Here is a 20,457-nt window from a genome sequence, read left to right on the forward strand (position 1 = left end):
AGTAGTTATATTCTTGTACATAGGGAGCAGTATTATAGTAGTTATATTCTTGTACATAGGGGCAGTATTATAGTAGTTATATTCCTGTACATAGGGGGCAGTATTATAGCAGTTATATTCCTGTACATAGGGGGCAGTATGATAGTAGTTATATTCTTGTACATAGGGGGCAGTATTATAGTAGTTATATTCTTGTACATAGGGGGCAGTATTATAGTAGTTATATTCCTGTACATAGGGGGCAGTATTTACATATATCATGTAGAAACATCGTCTGAAATAACTTTTATTTATGGAGAATCTCAGACTGGAGGAACAGATATAGTAAATAATAGCAGATATGATATGGACCCGGTTTTTCTTTACATAGAAAATACACAAGATGAAAGATTCTCATATTGTAAATAAATTGTTATAAAGATCTGGAGAAAAAAAAAAACATTCTGTGACAAAACTTTATATATAAATGTGATTTCTCTAAAGTCTGGTCTCTCTACAGAAGATTCTCTCCGCTGTGTGATATTGGTAGAGCCAGGAGGGCGGCGGTAGAGAGACAGGGGGCTCCTTACAGTCTTGGTCCTTTATATAGAAACATATACAAATTATCTTAGGAAAATAGAGCTGTGGCCGTGGCTCCGCGCGGTGGATTCTGCAGGTTGAGTATTGCAGCTGTACTGGAGAGGTGGAGCGCTGGCACGGGCTGACAACCAAGGGGCACAGACTTGTATAGTAACGTATACATTCCACCCATGGATTCATATATAAAGAATATATGAGGAGGGGTCCTGGTCCTCTGTGTTCTGGGTTGGTGCCATGCTGTATGTTGGGGTACCTGCTGGGTACAGAGGCACTAGACTTGGGTATCATTCCTGGACTGGAGATGACATGGGGTACTGGTCCGATACTCCAGAACTCTGAGACTGATATAAAGACATTCAACTTGGCCTTGGTTTAAAAAAACGGAGAACTTGGTGACCCCCGATGGTCTTCAATGGTTAATATGGGAGACTAACATTGGGGCGTCCACCAGTGTTTGTCCATAAAACTTGGGGTATGTGATCCGGGGGATACGTTGCAGTCTCTCAGTTTGGGTTGCTGGGAGTCTCACCCATCCCGAAGACATTCCAATGGCGGATCAGTGTTGGGTCTACGAGTCATGACCCAGTTGTGGCACTGGCAGTGGTGCTGATGTGTTGGTCATATAGGTTGGCAGTGTTGGCATCGCGGCTCGTCGGAGTGAGTCCACCGTGGTCTTGGGTGTGACGGAGGCGGTGACGTAAGACATGTCCATAGAGAGGCTCTCTACTAGAGACTCATAACCCGGACGGGTCCTTCAGCTGGGACGGGGCGCCGTTCATCTTCTCGTTCAGCCGGCCGACTCGATACGACTCGTAGTGGATGTTGTGGGTGATGTCCTTCAGGTCCTGCAGGTTGGACCTAGAAGAGAAGATCAACAAGGGTCACACATCTGATTCACGTCTACAGAGAGGAGACCTGGTGCTACCTGAGGCTGCACTACTGAGAGACGTCACCCTCCATCACATGTATATAACCAGGACATGGTTACTGATAGGGGGGGTCCACTATGAGGATGGTCCGGGCTGCAGAGGCTCAATGGCTTCCTCAGGCCAGGATAGGTACTTAATGTCAGACTATCACCTGATGGGACGGTGCTGCAATACCAAGCACGGCCACTATACAATGTGCGGCGCTGTGCTTGAACTTATCTGATCTCATCGATTTTACTCACCTGATCAGCAAATCCCTCAGATCGGCGAATTCGCAGTGCGACGAGTTCTCCACTGTAAGGAAGAAACACAACATTTTACATTGGAGATCCAGGGGGGGTTTCCTGATATATGAGGGGCACAGGTCATCGGGGGTCTGCACACATTCCACTGCCCACAACCGTCTATAGAATTACAGCTTCAAAGGGTTTCCCACCTTTACATGACAAATGGTCCCCCTCCCCCCTAACACCATCTATGGGGCTCTGCTCTACCTCCCCCTCCTGTGGACAATGGTGGGATGTGAATGCCGCACCGCCCCCTCCTCATTACAGGGACTTATCTTCCGGTGACTTTCATGTCACTCATGCTCCTCTATGGCTTTGGTGCCGGATTATCAGATGCCGGATTACAGGAGTAGCTCGGCCTTGTGATGTCTCTGTAGAGACGTCTCCTCCAGCCCTGTGGCGTGCCCGTGTCAGGCAGCAGCTGGAAAGCCTCTGTCATCGCCCGGTGATGGAGAACAGATGCTGGCGGCTAATGGATGGACTATGAGGAGGATCTGGCATGTGCGGCTATTAATCCTGAGGTGTGAGCTCCCGTACAGAGCGTGCGCTGTCATACTGCTCATACTGGGGATACTGGTGCCGGCCTGCGCTCAGGCTGTGGATTAGCTATGGAATGACTGGGATGGAGGAGGAGTGATGGGGTGCCATGGACCGCTCACCTTCTATGATGCCCCACTTGGTCTTGCGCCCCAGGACCCTCCTGCCGTTTACTTGATGCTCCTCATCTGTTCCAACGACAGCGAAAGGGATCTTGTCCTGCGCGAGAGGAAGGCCATGCTTTACTACGGATTACTGCGTCTACAGCACATCATACACTGCTGAGGATTCGCTACAATGCATCAGTGCTCAGATTATAGAGCAACTGCGCTGATACATTGTAACAAAGCACACAGGTTTTTAGATTCTTCTTGTGTGAGGGATGTTTCCATTTACTGACAGCAAGCAGAGGTGGGCTCTGGTTCCCGTCAGTATGTTATTCCATTTACTGTACATCCCCAGCCTGATGGCGACTGCTCACCCGGATCTTGTCGTTTAGTAAAGCCTCTGTGGGGTCTTCGTCCAGCTCCGGTTGGGGGTACACACTGATTCCATGGGTCTGCAGGTCACTCCGTATCTGGCACAGACATAAGGGGACATCTTCTATTAATAAGCCTTAAAGGGGTATAACAGGGCTACCATAGCCTTAGCAAGGTCTATGATTAGTGGGAGGTCTGACAATCAGGACCCGGGGACTGCAGAGACAGCAGTCTCCCCACCAAGCACAGTGCCGCACACTGTATAGTGGCTGAACTTGGTACTGCAGCCCTGCACCATTTACATTATAGAATACACCCACCCTCTGCTTGAACTCCTCTCGCTCCTCCAATGTCAGCGTATCGGCCTTTGCGATGACGGGAACTACATTCACGATCCGGCCCAGACGTTTCATGAATTCCAAGTCCAGCGGCCTCAGCCTGATGGGAGGAACATGTAATACATGATGGGTGAAATGTCTTAGAGGGACATTATTATCATTTACAAATACGAGACTGATCATACAGATACAATTACTGACTGAAACAGAATATGTGATATTTATAGTTATTCACTTCTACAGAGGAAACCTTTGTAATGCACTGAGGTCATCAGTGGTGGCGCTGTTGCACTAAGGTCTATGTGAAATAAGGACTTCAGATCAGGTGAAAAGTGGAACTGCAGCCAAGTAAATCACTGGACTGTACAGTAAAATGTATTTGGTGGTCGATCTTCGGGGATCCCCTCAGTGACGCTACTCACCAGTGTCCTGTGGGGGGGATGAAGTAGATGCAGCTGTGAATCCGGGAGTCTGGGATTCGGCGCTTGCGGTTGACCAGGATCTCCTCTCTCAGGTATTTCTCATATTGCTCGTTGATGTACTTGATAATCGGGTCCCAACTGGAAGATCAAAGACAATGAGACAAGTGCATCTCTGTAATGTGATCTAGAACCTTCTACCTTGGTGTTTTATATCTAGAACAAGGCCACGGATTATACTGGATCTGTATACACTAGGAGCCGCTGTTCCATCTAGTCTGTAGGTAATTCACTTCTTATGAATGGACAACAAGAAGCTACAATGACAATGGACTGGCTGACCGGTCTAGAACCAAAGTAACCAAAAAGTGCCCCTAATAGACAATAACACTTGTAGGTCATGTTATGGTCCAGGCTGAAGTTATCTAAGACTTTCAGGTTCTCATGCAGATCGAGGAACGTGTCCTGTTGGCTCTAGATGGACCTAGAACCCCGATAAAGTTTCTATAATGCCAAAATAGAATATTCCACTCCATAACAGGTGACATTTTTAAGGTTACAGGAATCTATTGGTTATTGGGTAATGGTCTACGAGACGGTTCTAGAGGCTTGGTCATATATGAATAGGATCATGGACTAGAATAGGTGACAGTGACAGAAAGGACCCAAGCTACAGTCATCATGGACACATGGTAGTGAATAGTCCTGACAGACTAGAGTATCTTTAGAACCGTGTGTGCATTTTGAATGATCTAGAACCGTATGTATTTTAGTCTAGAACAAGTCTAAGGCTTTGGTGACATGAGTCTTGGAGACAATACTAGAGTAGATGTGATTCATGGTGGTTCTAGATGGACAGGTGGCAGTGTAGAATGACATTCATGACTTGTCTAGGACAATCTAGAGCACATAAGTCTATTGGCCGCTCTAGAACCCAGGACATGCTGATCCCACCACATGTTCTATATGTTTACCAGTTCTGATTATTGATCTGGTCTCCGAATCCTGGGGTGTCGATCACGGTGAGCCTCATCTCCATCCCTCTCTCCTCGATCACTGCAGGTGGACAGAACAAAGAGGGTCAGTATCTAAGGACAGGTTCTGGACAGCAGGCCACTTATTTTACCACCTCTCCATTAGTTTTGGGTGAGGTTCTAGGTGTCCCCCAACTAACACCATGGCACAGAAGACATCTCACCTTGACTGACGGCTTTCATTTCCAGAGTCTTGGGAATGCCGGCTCCGGGAGCTTTGCGGATCACCTTGGACTTGAAGAGAGTATTCACAAGTGTGGATTTGCCCAAACCGCTCTGACCTGCGATTATTAGGATGGAGAATATCATCACAATCCACTTCATTGAGGTGATAGATCCCATCACTTGGGACCCTGAGTGGTCGCACAGCACCGGAGGCATCTCAGGGGTTCTGGAGATTCTGGAGCCCCGGTTCCTCTACTAATACCCATAAATTCTAGTCATAACACATGTCTACAGGTTCAGATCAGTGGGGGTCCTAGAGGACTAAGCGGCACAGAGGACCAGTGGGAGTAGTCGTACGTGCCCAGGGGTAAGGGGTCTACAAATGAATGTGGTGCTACTACTAGCCCCATTAGAGGGACACCCTCTAGCCCCCACTTATGACATGTCAAGTAAAATATGGTAATATAGATGCAAGATAATTCTGCTATATACAGGTAATACTGTCATATAGTGCACAGGTGTATGTCATGTACACTGAGGTCCCATTACATGATGGGGATGAGCTCTAAAAGTTGAAGCGTTGCCCATAACAACCAGGTCAATGAGACATGATATTTCTGCATACAGGCGGCATATGAGTGGCGGTATGTTGCGCAGGCGGCATGTGAGTGGCGGTATGTTGCGCAGGCGGCATGTGAGTGGCGGTATGTTGCGCAGGCGGCATGTGAGTGGCGGTATGTTGCGCAGGCGGCATGTGAGTGGCGGTATGTTGCGCAGGCGGCATGTGAGTGGCGGTATGTTGCGCAGGCGGCATGTGAGTGGCGGTATGTTGCGCAGGCGGCATGTGAGTAGGGGTATGTTGCGCAGGCGGCATGTGAGTGGCGGTATGTTGCGCAGGCGGCATGTGAGTGGCGGTATGTTGCGCAGGCGGCATGTGAGTGGCGGTATGTTGCGCAGGCGGCATGTGAGTGGCGGTATGTTGCGCAGGCGGCATGTGAGTGGCGGTATGTTGCGCAGGCGGCATGTGAGTGGCGGTATGTTGCGCAGGCGGCATGTGAGTAGGGGTATGTTGCGCAGGCGGCATGTGAGTGGCGGTATGTTGCGCAGGCGGCATGTGAGTGGCGGTATGTTGCGCAGGCGGCATGTGAGTGGCGGTATGTTGCGCAGGCGGCATGTGAGTGGCGGTATGTTGCGCAGGCGGCATGTGAGTGGCGGTATGTTGCGCAGGCGGCATGTGAGTGGCGGTATGTTGCGCAGGCGGCATGTGAGTGGCGGTATGTTGCGCAGGCGGCATGTGAGTGGCGGTATGTTGCGCAGGCGGCATGTGAGTGGCGGTATGTTGCGCAGGCGGCATGTGAGTGGCGGTATGTTGCGCAGGCGGCATGTGAGTGGCGGTATGTTGCGCAGGCGGCATGTGAGTGGCGGTATGTTGCGCAGGCGGCATGTGAGTGGCGGTATGTTGCGCAGGCGGCATGTGAGTGGCGGTATGTTGCGCAGGCGGCATGTGAGTGGCGGTATGTTGCGCAGGCGGCATGTGAGTGGCGGTATGTTGCGCAGGCGGCATGTGAGTGGCGGTATGTTGCGCAGGCGGCATGTGAGTGGCGGTATGTTGCGCAGGCGGCATGTGAGTGGCGGTATGTTGCGCAGGCGGCATGTGAGTGGCGGTATGTTGCGCAGGCGGCATGTGAGTGGCGGTATGTTGCGCAGGCGGCATGTGAGTGGGGGTATGTTGCGCAGGCGGCATGTGAGTGGCGGTATGTTGCGCAGGCGGCATGTGAGTGGGAGGAAAGGGCTGACCAGTATTGTCACAGGGTCACAGGGAACAGTCCACTACTGAATGAGGTCATCATGGGAGTTATGGGGTCACACTATGTAGAAAGCTCATCTGTGATTGGATGAATGGCTAAACATAGTGAAAGTGGAGCAGCACTAGAAAATACAATACATGGACCGGTGCCGGGCACAGGGCAAGACAAATATCCACATTAACATCATAGAAGACAAAACCAGGTTAAAGGCGAGTCCTGGGTAAAGCAGTGGGGGGTGCATAGTCTATGTATGAGCCGCCTAAAACAGGCCCAAACATAGAAGCAAAGAAAATGATGACGACAGCGATTATACAGGAAAAAGGGCCAAGAGGATAAGCCCCGCTCAGAGCCTGCAGACCGAACTAACCCAATAATAACCCGTAATCATGAGGCTGAGCGCCGGAGACAATGAGCTGGTAGCCCCGCAAATAGGGGGCTGAAAAATCCCCTGTGTGTCACCACCAAGGGGTAGAGGCGGCTTCTAGGTGTATGGATATACAGTATATACACAATGAAGTGTGTGCAGTGTGGCCAGGTGTATACACATTACTCCTGGCCGGACCGAGCAGGTGATATGTGTCTCAACCTTATGATTTCGGGTTATTTTTGGGTTGGTCTGGCCTACAGGCTCTGCGCTGAGCTTATAGGGTGACAGCACTTTACCACATACTTCTATTCTTCTTGGATATTGGATATTTATCAGTGTGTGGACAAATATTGTGTATTTTTCCAGGCATTTTTGTATATCTGATCTATAGCAGACGAGCTTCAATACTGAGCATGTACATAAAGTGCAGCCACATTCATCTCACACAAGCTGCGCTGACAGGCCACATGCACCCTGGTGACAGTCAATGAGCTCTTCCATAACTGATGTAACATAACTGACAGCAGAACATTGGGCATGGTGAATTCAGATAGAAGTCTGCTCCCGGGTCCCCTCCTGACGCTCCACTGATTGTATGCGTCTGGGTCAGGACCTAGAGCAGAGCGCCCCCAGGAGTGGCAAGTACTGTTCAGCTGTACTGTATTGCTAGGCCCTCTCCTGTTCCTTATGCAGCTCCTCATGCGGCTGCATACAACCAGCACAGAATGCAGAGCAGAGCGGCACATGGAGGAGAGGAGAAGCTGCAGTGTGCGGTGCAGGGAGGAGAGGAGAGGAGAGGCTGCAGTGTGTGGTGCAGGGAGGAGAGGAGAAGCTGCAGTGTGCGGTGCAGGGAGGAGAGGAGAAGCTGCAGTGTGTGGTGCAGGGAGGAGAGGAGAGGCTGCAGTGTGTGGTGCAGGGAGGAGAGGAGAGGAGAGGCTGCAGTGTGTGGTGCAGGGAGGAGAGGAGAAGCTGCAGTGTGCGGTGCAGGGAGGAGAGGAGAAGCTGCAGTGTGTGGTGCAGGGAGGAGAGGAGAGGCTGCAGTGTGCGGTGCAGGGAGGAGAGGAGAAGCTGCAGTGTGCGGTGCAGGGAGGAGAGGAGAAGCTGCAGTGTGCGGTGCAGGGAGGAGAGGAGAAGCTGCAGTGTGTGGTGCAGCGAAGAGAGGAGAAGCTGCAGTGTGCGGTGCAGGGAGGAGAGAAGAAGCTGCAGTGTGCGCTGCAGGGAGGAGAGAAGAAGCTGCAGTGTGTGGTGCAGGGAGGAGAGGAGAAGCTGCAGTGTGCGGTGCAGGGAGGAGAGGCGAAGCTGCAGTGTGTGGTGCAGGGAGGAGAGGAGAAGCTGCAGTGTTCGGTGCAGGGAGGAGAGGAGAAGCTGCTGTGTGTAGTACAGGGAGGAGAGGAGAGGCTGCAGTGTGCGGTGCAGGGATGAGAGGAGAAGCTGCAGTGTGCGGTGCAGGGAGGAGAGGAGAAGCTGCAGTGTGTGGTGCAGGGAGAAGCTGCAGTGTGCGGTGCAGGGAGGAGAGGAGAAGCTGCAGTGTGCGGTGCAGGGAGGAGAGAAGAAGCTGCAGTGTGCGGTGCAGGGAGGAGAGGAGAAGCTGCAGTGTGCGGTGCAGGGAGGAGAGGAGAAGCTGCAGTGTGTGGTGCAGGGAGAAGCTGCAGTGTGCGGTGCAGGGAGGAGAGGAGAAGCTGCAGTGTGCGGTGCAGGGAGGAGAGAAGAAGCTGCAGTATGCGGTGCAGGGAGGAGAGGAGAAGCTGCAGTGTGTGGTGCAGGGAGGAGAGGAGAAGCTGCAGTGTGTGGTGCAGGGAGGAGAGGAGAAGCTGCAGTGTGCGGTGCAGGGAGGAGAGAAGAAGCTGCAGTGTGCGGCGCAGGGAGGAGAGGAGAAGCTGCAGTGTGCGGTGCAGGGAGGAGAGGAGAAGCTGCAGTGTGCGGTGCAGGGAGGAGAGGAGAAGCTGCAGTGTGTGGTGCAGGGAGGAGAGGAGAAGCTGCAGTGTGCGGTGCAGGGAGGAGAGGAGAAGCTGCAGTGTGCGGTGCAGGGAGGAGAGGAGAAGCTGCAGTGTGTGGTGCAGGGAGGAGAGGAGAAGCTGCAGTGTGCGGTGCAGGGAGGAGAGGAGAAGCTGCAGTGTGCGGTGCAGGGAGGAGAGGAGAAGCTGCAGTGTGTGGTGCAGGGAGGGTCTCCTGTAGTATTATCTGTTATGGGGGGTATTTATTGTTGGTACTGTGGTATTTATAATTTCTTGGGTGGCATTTTGTGCTGTACTGTAGTTGTTGGTGCATCTAGGGTGCTGGGTGCTGGTCACAGCCCCCTAAACTTGATCCGTCTGACAATGTGGCCCTTGGACCGATAAATGTTTCCCACCCCCGGCCTAAATCCTTAGATCAAGAATAGAACAGACATATAAAGGAAATGATGATGTCATCATTACATCCGTGATGTCACATATCCAGTGTCCCTGCTATTCATCTTGGAGTGATACAAATACCTCTCCCCCCTCCCCAATATTCACAGCACAGTCTCTACTCACCCACCACCATGATGTTAAACTCAAAGCCGTATTTCATGGCCTTGCGCTTCATCTGGTCCAGCACCGAGTCGATGCCGACATATCCGAAGGGCTCGCGGCCCAGGTCCTCGCACATCCTGGCGTCTTCTGCTGCTCGCAGCTCCTCCATCCTGCTGCTGCCGATCACAACGTCTGTCCCCGGGCTCAGATCTGAGGAAAGAGGAAGATGCTGAGAGGAGACACCAGAAATAGACGGCGTGGTGTGAATTAACCCTTCACCCACTGCACCCAGGGAAATCAGAACAGAAATCACTATGAAAGAAGAACTGAAGACATGTCAGATCCTCCAGACACAGAGAGCAAACCAGTAACCCATTCACTGCCATTCCCAGCCATAAGACACAGGAATAGCATTCTATACAGAGCTGCACTCACTATTCTGCTGTGTATATACATGACATTACTTATCCTGTACTGATCCTGAGTTACATCCTGTATTATACTCCAGAGCTGCACTCACTATTCTGCTGCTGGTGCAGTCACTGTGTACATACATGACATTACTTATCCTGTACTGATCCTGAGTTACATCCTGTATTATACTCCAGAGCTGCACTCACTATTCTGCTGCTGGTGCAGTCACTGTGTACATACATGACATTACTTATCCTGTACTGATCCTGAGTTACATCCTGTAAATCTTTTATTTTATATATAAAAATGAAAAACATTACAACAATAAACATAAATCAAGCCATAACTTCTGGCAAAACAAAACAATAATAATAACAAAACAATAATACAAACTAAAAGAGTCTTACGAAAATCTCCTGGCCCAGCCACACACACACCACACAATCAGCATTATAAAACAAAACCTTCACCCAATCCCACCACCTAATATTTTTTTTTTTTTTTTTTTTTTTTCCATAAATAACTAAAGAATGCACAGCAAAAAAAAAGACAAACAGGAAATAAAAACATTAAATATTAAATATAACTAACTAAATCCCACGCCCATCACCCTCCCACCCAGACACTGGTCTAACGTCCAAAGTTCGCGCTATATAGTCCAGACCAGTGCCCAGGATCATAAAGTCCAAGTCCCGTCCACCCCCCCTCCCAACCTAACACCCTAACACCAACACCCTAAAACCAACCACCTATATACACATTAACTATAACTACATAAATACACACTGTACACAAAATACAAACACATTAAACATATCAACATATAACAAACCAACCACATAAAGCCCAGGATCGGCGCCTGCAAGCCCTACATCACTATAACCTCAGATACAAAACAAAAATCTACAGTGTCAGCTTCAGCCCAACACCAGGAGAGGAGATGACAGACTAAGGGACACTAAAGGAGAACCCCCTCCAAAGGAGAGAGGCCCTCCCCGTGCCCAGCCTCTCATACTCCAGAGAGCGCACCTTCACCAGGTCACCCAGAATGTTCCTAACCACCTCATCCACCGGGAGGATTTTACGCTGCGTCGATACTAAACACCGTGCGTTCCACGTGTGGTACCTGACCACTAGACTGACTAGGAATAACGTGCAGCGGTCCCGGCCACCCAAGCCTCTGAATGCTCCATAGGCCCACTCCGCATAGGAGAGACCGGCCAACCCGGGCCAATGGATGGAAGCGCCCACCCGGTTGTACACCTCTGTGTTAAAGGGGCACTGAAGCAGGAAGTGGTCCATGCTCTCCAGCAGGCCACCGCACTCCTCCCGGGGACAACCCCTTTCCTCAGAGCTCCTACACTTCAGATTGTCCCTCACACACAGCTTTCCATGGAAGCAGCGCCAAGTCAAGTCCCAAAACTTCAAGGGGATCCTGATGGAATTCAAAAGACCTAAACCCACCCCCAGATCCCGACTTGGGCAATCCCTGAGGGCCAGAGGCTTCTGGAAATGGGTCAACAGAACCCTTTTGTCAAGGAGTTTCCTCGACATGGTCCTGATCTCCCACATTCCCAGACCCCACCGGCGAATCACCTTCAGAACCGGGGTAGCGTAAGCCGGAAGATGCCCATGCGGTGTACGGAGATCCTTCACTTGTCCTCCTGTCTCCCATTCCTGGAAGAAAGGCCGAAACCATCCCCTGCAGGAGTACACCCACGGAGGAGCCCTCTCTTTCCAGAGGTTTGCTACATTGATCTTAAGAAAGGTATTCACTAGGAACACCACAGGGTTGACCATACACAACCCTCCTTGTCTCCTCGTGCGGTAAGTAACCTCCCTCTTGATAAGGTTCAGCCTATTCCCCCATAACAGCTGGAAGAACAGACTGTAGACCCGAGTCCAGAGGGGTTCTGGCAACATGCACACACTGCCCAGATATATCAGCAATGGGAGCAGGTAAGTTTTAATCAAGTTCACCCTTTCCCTGAGGGTCAAAGACCAACCCTTCCACTGGTCCACCTTCTGAGCGGCAATCTTAAGCCTGCCGTCCCAGTTTTGCATGGGGTAATCCCCCTGGCCAAATTCGATGCCGAGAACTTTGGCAGAGTTTTGGGGCCCTGGAAGAGTGTCCGGGAGATCAAAGCCTGGATCCCCCTCTCCCAGCCAGAGACTCTCACACTTATCCCGGTTGATCTTGGACCCAGAAGCCTCTGAGTAGCGGTCAACCTCTGACATCACCCATTGCGCCTCCCCTCTCGAGGACACAAAAACGGTGACATCATCGGCATAAGCTACCACCCTTAGAGTGGCTTCCGGTGCCGCCTGGTCCATCCCGACTCCCACCAACGGCCCACGATCAACCCTCCTAAGGAATGGGTCAATCGCGAACACGTATAAAAGTGGGCTCAGAGGACAACCCTGGCGAACACCAGACCCGACCTCAAAAGAGCGGCCAATCCAACCATTCACAAGCGGGAAACTCTCTGCCCCTGCATACAAAACCTTTAGCCAATTGACAAACTCCCCCGGCAGGCCATACCTCAGAAGGACAGACCAGAGGTACTCGTGGTCAACCCGATCAAACGCTTTTGCCTGATCCAAGGACAGCAAGTACCCCTTCCAGTTACCAGCCCTGCCCTGCTCCACTGCCTCCCGAACACAAAGCACAGCACTAAATGTACTGCGGCCTGGAACAGAGCAGTGCTGGGTCCCCGAAAGGAGCCGGGGCGCAAACTGCACCAGCCGATTAAACAGCACCTTTGCCAAAACCTTTCTGTCCGTATTGAGAAGCGCTATGGGACGCCAGTTCTCAATACGAGATCGGTCCTTACCCTTTGACAGAATGATCAGGGCAGACCTCCTCATTGACTTCGGCAGAGCGCCCGAGGAAAGACACTCATTGAATACCTCAGTCAAGAGGGGAACCAAGGCGTCCTTAAAGGTCTTATAGAACTCAGATGTTAAGCCATCTGGACCTGGAGATTTCTTGAGGGCGAGCCCTTCAATCGCCCGGCTGACTTCCTCTTCACTGATCATCTCTGTCAAAACATCAAGAGAGGGGTCTACTCCTGGCTCAGGGACAGTTTCAGCCAGAAAAGCCGATATCACATCCCGATCTAGATCCTTCCTGCCCAAGAGGTGCGAGTAGAAGGATCTGACGACCTCCAGAATCCCTGATCTGGACCTTTTCAGGGATCCCGTACTGTCAACCAGTCCTGTGACAACTTTACTACTCACTGACATCTTGCAGTTCCTGTAAGGGTCGGGCGAGCGGTACTTCCCGTAATCCCTCTCAAAAACCAAAGATGCGTGTCTATCGTACTGACACCTCTTCAGCAAGGATTTCACTCTGGAGATGTCCTCACGACTACCTCCAGTCGAGACGAGATGCTCGAGTTTCCTCCTCAGGCCCTGATACAGGCGGTACCTGTCCAGGCTCCTGAGGCTCGAGAGCTGGCGGAAGAATCTCGCCACCCTTTTCTTGAGCATCTCCCACCACTCTGACTTACTGCTACAAAGGCCCAGCAATGGTACCTGGCTCTGAAGAAAGTCCTCAAAGGATTGTCTTATCTCTGCTTCTTCCAGGAGAGACGAATTGAGCTTCCAATAGCCTCTTCCCATCCGGGGGGTCTCTGTAACATTCAGAGAAAACAAAATTAAACAGTGGTCGGAGAACTCCACCTCAACAACGGACACTGCTGAAGAAATGGCTTCCTCCTTTAAATAAAACCTGTCTATTCTAGACCTGCAGCTACTCCTATAATAGGTGAACCCCGCGTGGCCTGGGGTGTGCCGGATGTGGACATCCACCAGGCGAGCCTCACTAGCTATGCTATTAAGAGCGACGCTATCATAAGTCAGCTTGTCTCTGGAACCTCCCCTATCCTGGGTCCTCGTGACAGCATTGAAGTCCCCTCCAAAGACCACCTGCCGACTTGTAAAAAGGTAGGGCTTGATCCTCATAAAGAGACACTTCCTGTCCCACTTGGACTGGGGACCATAGATGTTAATTAGGCGCAGTTCTTGTCCCTTCATGAGGACATCCAGGATCAGGCACCTCCCCATTTCTAACTCAATAACTCGTCGGCATTCTACCGGTGCGGTAAAAAGGACCGCCACCCCGCTATACGGCTCGGCCGCAAGAGACCAATAGGAAGGCCCGTGTCTCCATTCCCTCTTAGCTTTAAACACGGCCGCCAAATCTGGCAGCCTGGTCTCCTGCAAAAATAAAATGTCGGCTTCAACACGGCCGAGAAAATCAAAGGCCGCAAATCTAGCCGCATCAGATTTAATGCTGGCGACATTAATGGACGCCAGCGTCAACGGAGTGGGTGCCGCCATCATGAGTGATTGAGTTAGACGGCTTTTTTCTTACTATTTCCCTTCCCCCTACTGTCCTCTGAAGATGATGCCTTTTCCCTTTTCCCTTCAGAATTGGGGCAACTTCTCTTTAATGAAATCGAGGTGTCCATGTTATTACTGGCCCCCAAGGACCCACCCGGACCACCCTCTCCTTCGTCCTTGTCTCCTGACTCTGAGTCAGTCTCCCACTCTGAGGACCCAGCATCCCCAGAGGATAGAGACTCGGCGCCCCCTGCAGGCTGCTCCGCCGCCACCTCCAGAACCCCACCCTCAGCCTCTCCTTCCGAGGAGGCGATCTTATCGAGGGTGAGGAACCGGTTGGAAAGCTCAACCAGAGGGGAGGAAGTTTTCCCTTCCTTAGGTACCTTAGATCGGCCGCGTTTTTTCTTTTTCTGCTTGCGCTTATTTTCTAGCCAAATCCTGTTATCCTCATCCATACTCTCATAATGGGAGGACGTGGAGGACATGGCACCTTTCTCGCGCTCCATCCTCCTGACCTCCTCATCCAACTCATCATCCCTCAGGGCATCAGTAGCATGACCAGCCTCTGAGGAAGGACCAAGGGTCACCCCAGCAACCTGAGGCTTCCCCAGTTCTCTCCCTTTTTGTCTGGCTTCAAGCCGCCTCAACTGAGAAGGTGACTTATTCTTGCTTTTCTTCACAGGCCCCTCAGCTCCTCCACCTCTGCTGGTACCTTCCCCAGCAGAAGCAACCACATGGCTCTCCTCCACTGGGGTCACAACCGCATTGGCAAAGGAGCGAGGACAACGGCTGAAAGGGTGACCGAGCTCACCACACAGGTTACACCTAATGTCCTTACAGGATGCAGCGAGATGACCTAGCCCACCACACAAAGCGCACTTCTGCACTTGGCAGCTGGCGCTAAAGTGTGTGGGGTCACCGCACCTGTGACAGACCTTCGGCTGCCCCTGGTAGAAAATCAGGATTCTGTCCCGCCCAAGAAAGGCTGAAGAAGGAATGTGGGCGACTGTGCCGCCTGAACACTTCAACTTCATCATGAAGGTCCAGGCCCCAGACCAAATGCCAAATTCATCGCGGTTTTTCTGAGGTACCTGTACAACCTCACCATAACGACTTAGCCAAGTCATGATGTCCATGCAAGAAAGTGACTCGTTACGGGTCAAAACGGTCACCTTCTTGACTGTGTTTTGGCGAGACACTGCTTGCACAGCAAAGTCTCGCCATGCGGGCTCGTTCTTTGCCAGCTCATAATTCGACCAGAAGAGCTCTAAGCCCTCCGGCCGAACAAAGCTGACATCGAACTCCAGAGTACCATAAGGATGTATCAGGGCAAAGATGTCACTAGCCCTGAAGTTCATCTTCAGGAGGAGCTCCACCACCCTTGACCTGGGTGGGCATGCGTCACTGCCCCTCCAGCGAAGACGAACCACATTCCTACGGGCAGCTCCGGGCCCGGTTGTGGGTAAAGACCATACAGTCTCTCCCCCCCTTTTCTCTTGGAAGGCTGCCAGGCCATGCCTGTCTGTCCAGAAGGACAGATCAACATCTCTCCCCTCTACATTGATTGACTTTTCCCCTCTCCTGAGAGCCTCCAGAAGACGCCTTTGCAAAACGCTATTCCCAGAGTCAGGAGACAAGGAGTTAACCCCACTTGCCCCAGCGGTGACATTCGCATAGCTCCTTATGGGAGCGGCCACCACTGGGGGTGCAGATGGACCAGCACTCACACCAGGATCCCCCTCAGCACCATTCACCACCCCCACATTCACCACACTATGTGCATTACTGCCTCGCTTCCCTGCATCACTCACACCAGCTGGGCCAGGAGGACCTGGGGTTGCCTCGGCGTCACTGGACACTGGGGGTAGAGCCACCTCCATAGCTGATACAGCCTGAGAAGAGGCAGCTCCAACCCCGATCTTACTTGTGCCCTCTGCCTCATTGGCATTAACCCCTTGTTGACCAGCTATTTTAATGTTTGTGCACCGCTGCTCACTAGATGCATGAGGTCTCTTATCTTTATGAAGTCCGGAAAGTCTCTTGTTACCATCTCCTGGGTCTGATGACCCAATGCAAAATAATATTTTTCCTGTGCCCTTTCCTGCAGGCTGCACAGGACGCTTGGGAGGCGCTGCACCACAAGCCCCAGCAGCCCCATCACACTGCCGCTGCTTACCGGAGCAAGCAACAGCCACAGCGCTAGGGGCCACAGGAGCCACCGCCACTGCCCCTGGCACAGGGCCACCCCCCCCTCCCACTGGGGGGCAGCGCACAGTACCAGGACCTGCTGGATCGCCCTCACTGTCCGGCCTTTCGGCCGATGCCTTCCCTGCACCATCCTTGCTACTACAAACAAGGCTGGTGCTCTGCGCCATGATGGAACGTGGCTTTGCAATCTCCCCGCACCCTGGCACCGAGTCCACTGCAGGATTCGTGCTGGGCTGGGCAACGGGGCCTACACGACAGGCTGGCACTGCTGCCCGCCCGGAGGGAACAGGGAGGGGACGAAACACCAGATTCACCTCCTGAGACGCCTTGATCTTCTTGGCTCTCTTCTTTCTCTTTAGGTCGTCATCTGGCAAATCATCGCCGAAGGAGAAGTTCTGGAGGTGAACTGGGGACTCGAGCTGTCGGATCTGAGCCATTAGCGCCCCCCCCTGGCCGCTGTCATCACTTTCCTCCTCCAGGTTGGCAGAGCCGCAGCCTGATGGTAATGGCGCTTGCTCCGCAGGCAGCCTGTCGTGCGAGGCCTGCTGGTGTTGGTGCAGGCCACCAGACGGACACGGCAGGTCTTCCTCATCCTCCTCATCATCGCCATCATCCGCCTGGATCTGAAGCCCCTTCAGCTTTCTCAGCTTCTCCTGGCGCATCTCCTCAAATCTGGCGTCGTTCTCCAACTTTTCCCTGAACGGACCGCTGTGCTCCCGGATCAACCGTCGTTTTTCCTGCAGAGCGGTGACCTCGGCTTTAAGTCTGTCAATGGTGTTAAGAAGATCAGACTTTTTCTTCTGTGTAGCCACCCCCGCTAGGGCCAAGGTCTCCCTTATCTCCTCCTGGAGCCTATTCAGCGCCTTGCCAGCTTCCTCGTACTCACGGAGGTGCTCAGCAATCCGGGAGCCATAGATGGTAGCAGACTCCCGGGCCTTTAGATGTCCCCATGCTTTTTGCACACCTCCGTGAGCACCCAGCTTTCCAGCTGAACCACCCAACTTTCCCGCACAGTCACTCAGCTTTCCAGGAGGAGCACTCAGGCTGATGTTACTTGCCTTGATCTTCTGTGATCTGGAGACCTTGCAGCTTCCCTGGGTCTTGGGGGTGGCAGCCGAGGTCACATCGCTGCGTCCTTGGGTCCGGGCAGATCTTCTCACCCCCTCCATGTTGGCCGGTATCTGGCTTTTCCTGCCCCCCGCCGGCCTGGTCCGAGAGGCAGAAGCCTGGGATTTGCCTGGTTCACTCATCCCAGAAAACCCACTCCCTCCCTGGGGAGGAGAGAGCAGGCCTGGGTGGATTGGTCTTCCACCAGGTGGTGCAGGAGCTCAGCCACAGACAACCACACCCGTCAGCAGTTCACAGGGGAATGAGCCAGCACTCACTATTCTGCTGCTGGTGCAGTCACTGTGTACATACATGACATTACTTATCCTGTACTGATCCTGAGTTACATCCTGCATTATACCCCAGAGCTGCACGAACTATTCTGCTGCTGGTGCAGTCACTGTGTACATACATGACATTACTTATCCTGTACTGATCCTGAGTTACATCCTGTATTATACCCCAGAGCTGCACTCACTATTCTGCTGCTGGTGCAGTCACTGTGTACATACATGACATTACTTATCCTGTACTGATCCTGAGTTACATCCTGTATTATACTCCAGAGCTGCACTCACTATTCTGCTGCTGGTGCAGTCACTGTGTACATACATGACATTACTTATCCTGTACTGATCCTGAGTTACATCCTGTATTATACTCCAGAGCTGCACTCACTATTCTGCTGCTGGTGCAGTCACTGTGTACATACATGACATTACTTATCCTGTACTGATCCTGAGTTACATCCTGTATTATACCCCAGAGCTGCACTCACTATTCTGCTGCTGGTGCAGTCACTGTGTACATACATGACATTACTTATCCTGTACTGATCCTGAGTTACATCCTGTAAATCTTTTATTTTATATAAAAGTAAAAAACATAACACAAACCAAACATAATATACAATATATACAAAATATATACAATATCTTACCTGCTGGTCCAGCCCCATTCATACCTAGCAAAAATAATAACTTACAATACACCAAAATGAATAAACACCAAATACCACAACCCCCACCCAACCGATTATTACATCCTAAACCAAACCAATAACAAAACACAAGCCACACCCACAAATAAACATAAATGACCATAAATATACATAAACCCACCCCGCACCCTCTAATAACAAACCACCCCACACCCATTTATTATTATTTTTTTTTTTTTTTTTTAATATATATAATAACAAACACAGAATACACATAACACTACACTAAACTAAATCCCTCACCCGCACCCTCCCCTTCCCCCCAGACACTGGTCTAACGTCCAAAGTTTGCGTTAAGTAGTCCAGACCAGTGCCCAGGTCAGTTCATAAGTCCCACCACCATCACCCCCCTCCCAACCTAACGCTATGCCCCAAACCCCACTATATACAATATATACAATATATACAGTAATTACAACATAACATAAAGAAAACAGAATACAAATAAAGTCTAAACAACATCAATCCAAACCACATAAAGCCCAGGTTCGGCGCCTGCAAGCCCAACATCACTACATGCCCAGATACAAAACAAAAATCTACTGTGCAGCATCAGCCCAACACCAGGAGAGGAGATGACAGACTAAGGGACACTAAAGGAGAACCCCCTCCAAAGGAGAGAGGCCCTCCCCCTGCCCAGCCTCTCATACTCCAGAGAGCGCACCTTCACCAGGTCACCCAGAATGTTCCTAACCACCTCATCCACCGGGAGGATTTTACGCTGCGTCGAAACTAAGCACCGTGCGTTCCACGTGTGGTACCTGACCACTAGACTGACTAGGAATAACGTGCAGCGGTCCCGGCCACCCAAGCCTCTGAATGCTCCATAGGCCCACTCCGCATAGGAGAGACCGGCCAACCCGGGCCAATGGATGGAAGCGCCCACCCGGTTGTACACCTCTGTGTTAAAGGGGCACTGAAGCAGGAAGTGGTCCATGCTCTCCAGCAGGCCACCGCACTCCTCCCGGGGACAACCCCTTTCCTCAGAGCTCCTACACTTCAGATTGTCCCTCACACACAGCTTTCCATGGAAGCAGCGCCAAGTCAAGTCCCAAAACTTCAAGGGGATCCTGATGGAATTCAATAAACTCAAACCCACCCCCAGATCCCGACTTGGGCAATCCCTGAGGGCCAGGGGCTTCTGGAAATGGGTCAACAGAACCCTTTTGTCAAGGATTTTCCTCGACATGGTCCTGATCTCCCACATTCCCAGACCCCACCGGCGAATCACCTTCAGAACCGGGGTAGCGTAAGCCGGAAGATGCCCATGCGGTGTGCGAAGATCCTTCACTTGCCCTCCTGTCTCCCATTCCTGGAAGAAAGGCCGAAACCATCCCCTGCAGGAGTATACCCACGGAGGAGCCCTCTCTTTCCAGAGGTTTGCTACATTGATCTTAAGAAAGGTATTCACTAGGAACACCACAGGGTTGACCATACACAACCCTCCTTGTCTCCTCGTGCGGTAAGTAACCTCCCTCTTGATAAGGTTCAGCCTATTCCCCCATAACAGCTGGAAGAACAGACTGTAGACCCGAGTCCAGAGGGGTTCTGGCAACATGCACACACTGCCCAGATAAATCAGTAACGGGAGCAGGTAAGTTTTGATCAGATTAACCCTTTCTCTGAGGGTCAAAGACCAACCCTTCCACTGGTCCACCTTCTGAGCGGCGATCTTAAGCCTGCCGTCCCAGTTTTGCATGGGGTAATCCCCCTGGCCGAATTCGATGCCGAGAACTTTGGCAGAGTCCTGGGGCCCTGGAAGAGTGTCCGGGAGATCAAAGCCTGGATCCCCCTCTCCCAGCCAGAGACTCTCACACTTATCCCGGTTGATCTTGGACCCAGAAACCTCTGAGTAGCGGTCAACCTCTGACATCACCCATTGCGCCTCCCCTCCCGAGGACACGAAAACGGTGACATCATCGGCATACGCTACCACCCTTAGAG

General features: G+C 51.7%; 1 protein-coding gene across 7 annotated transcripts in view; it reads right to left on the reverse strand.

Annotated features, from left to right (window-relative positions):
- Positions 1–270: 270 nt before the first annotated feature.
- Positions 271–20,457, reverse strand: part of SEPTIN12 (septin 12) — an 84,225-nt gene continuing 64,038 nt past the window's right edge. For 6 of the 7 annotated variants that reach the window (XM_072119778.1, XM_072119776.1, XM_072119779.1 and 3 more), the window contains 9 exons: positions 9,459–9,647; positions 4,767–4,883; positions 4,543–4,624; positions 3,572–3,709; positions 3,132–3,249; positions 2,814–2,909; positions 2,455–2,551; positions 1,751–1,802; positions 271–1,437 (listed from right to left, as the gene is read on the reverse strand). In XM_072119778.1, coding sequence (XP_071975879.1) covers positions 1,314–1,437; positions 1,751–1,802; positions 2,455–2,551; positions 2,814–2,909; positions 3,132–3,249; positions 3,572–3,709; positions 4,543–4,624; positions 4,767–4,883; positions 9,459–9,647 — 1,013 coding nt within the window. In that variant the 3' untranslated portion in view covers positions 271–1,313. Of the gene's footprint in view, positions 1,438–1,750; positions 1,803–2,454; positions 2,552–2,813; positions 2,910–3,131; positions 3,250–3,571; positions 3,710–4,542; positions 4,625–4,766; positions 4,884–9,458; positions 9,648–9,750; positions 9,839–20,457 lie in introns of those variants that run through there. The other variant, XM_072119780.1, reaches the window with a different exon arrangement.

The sequence above is a fragment of the Engystomops pustulosus genome, chromosome 8 (genome assembly GCF_040894005.1).
Source record: "Engystomops pustulosus chromosome 8, aEngPut4.maternal, whole genome shotgun sequence".
Classification (NCBI taxonomy): Eukaryota; Metazoa; Chordata; class Amphibia; order Anura; family Leptodactylidae; genus Engystomops; species Engystomops pustulosus.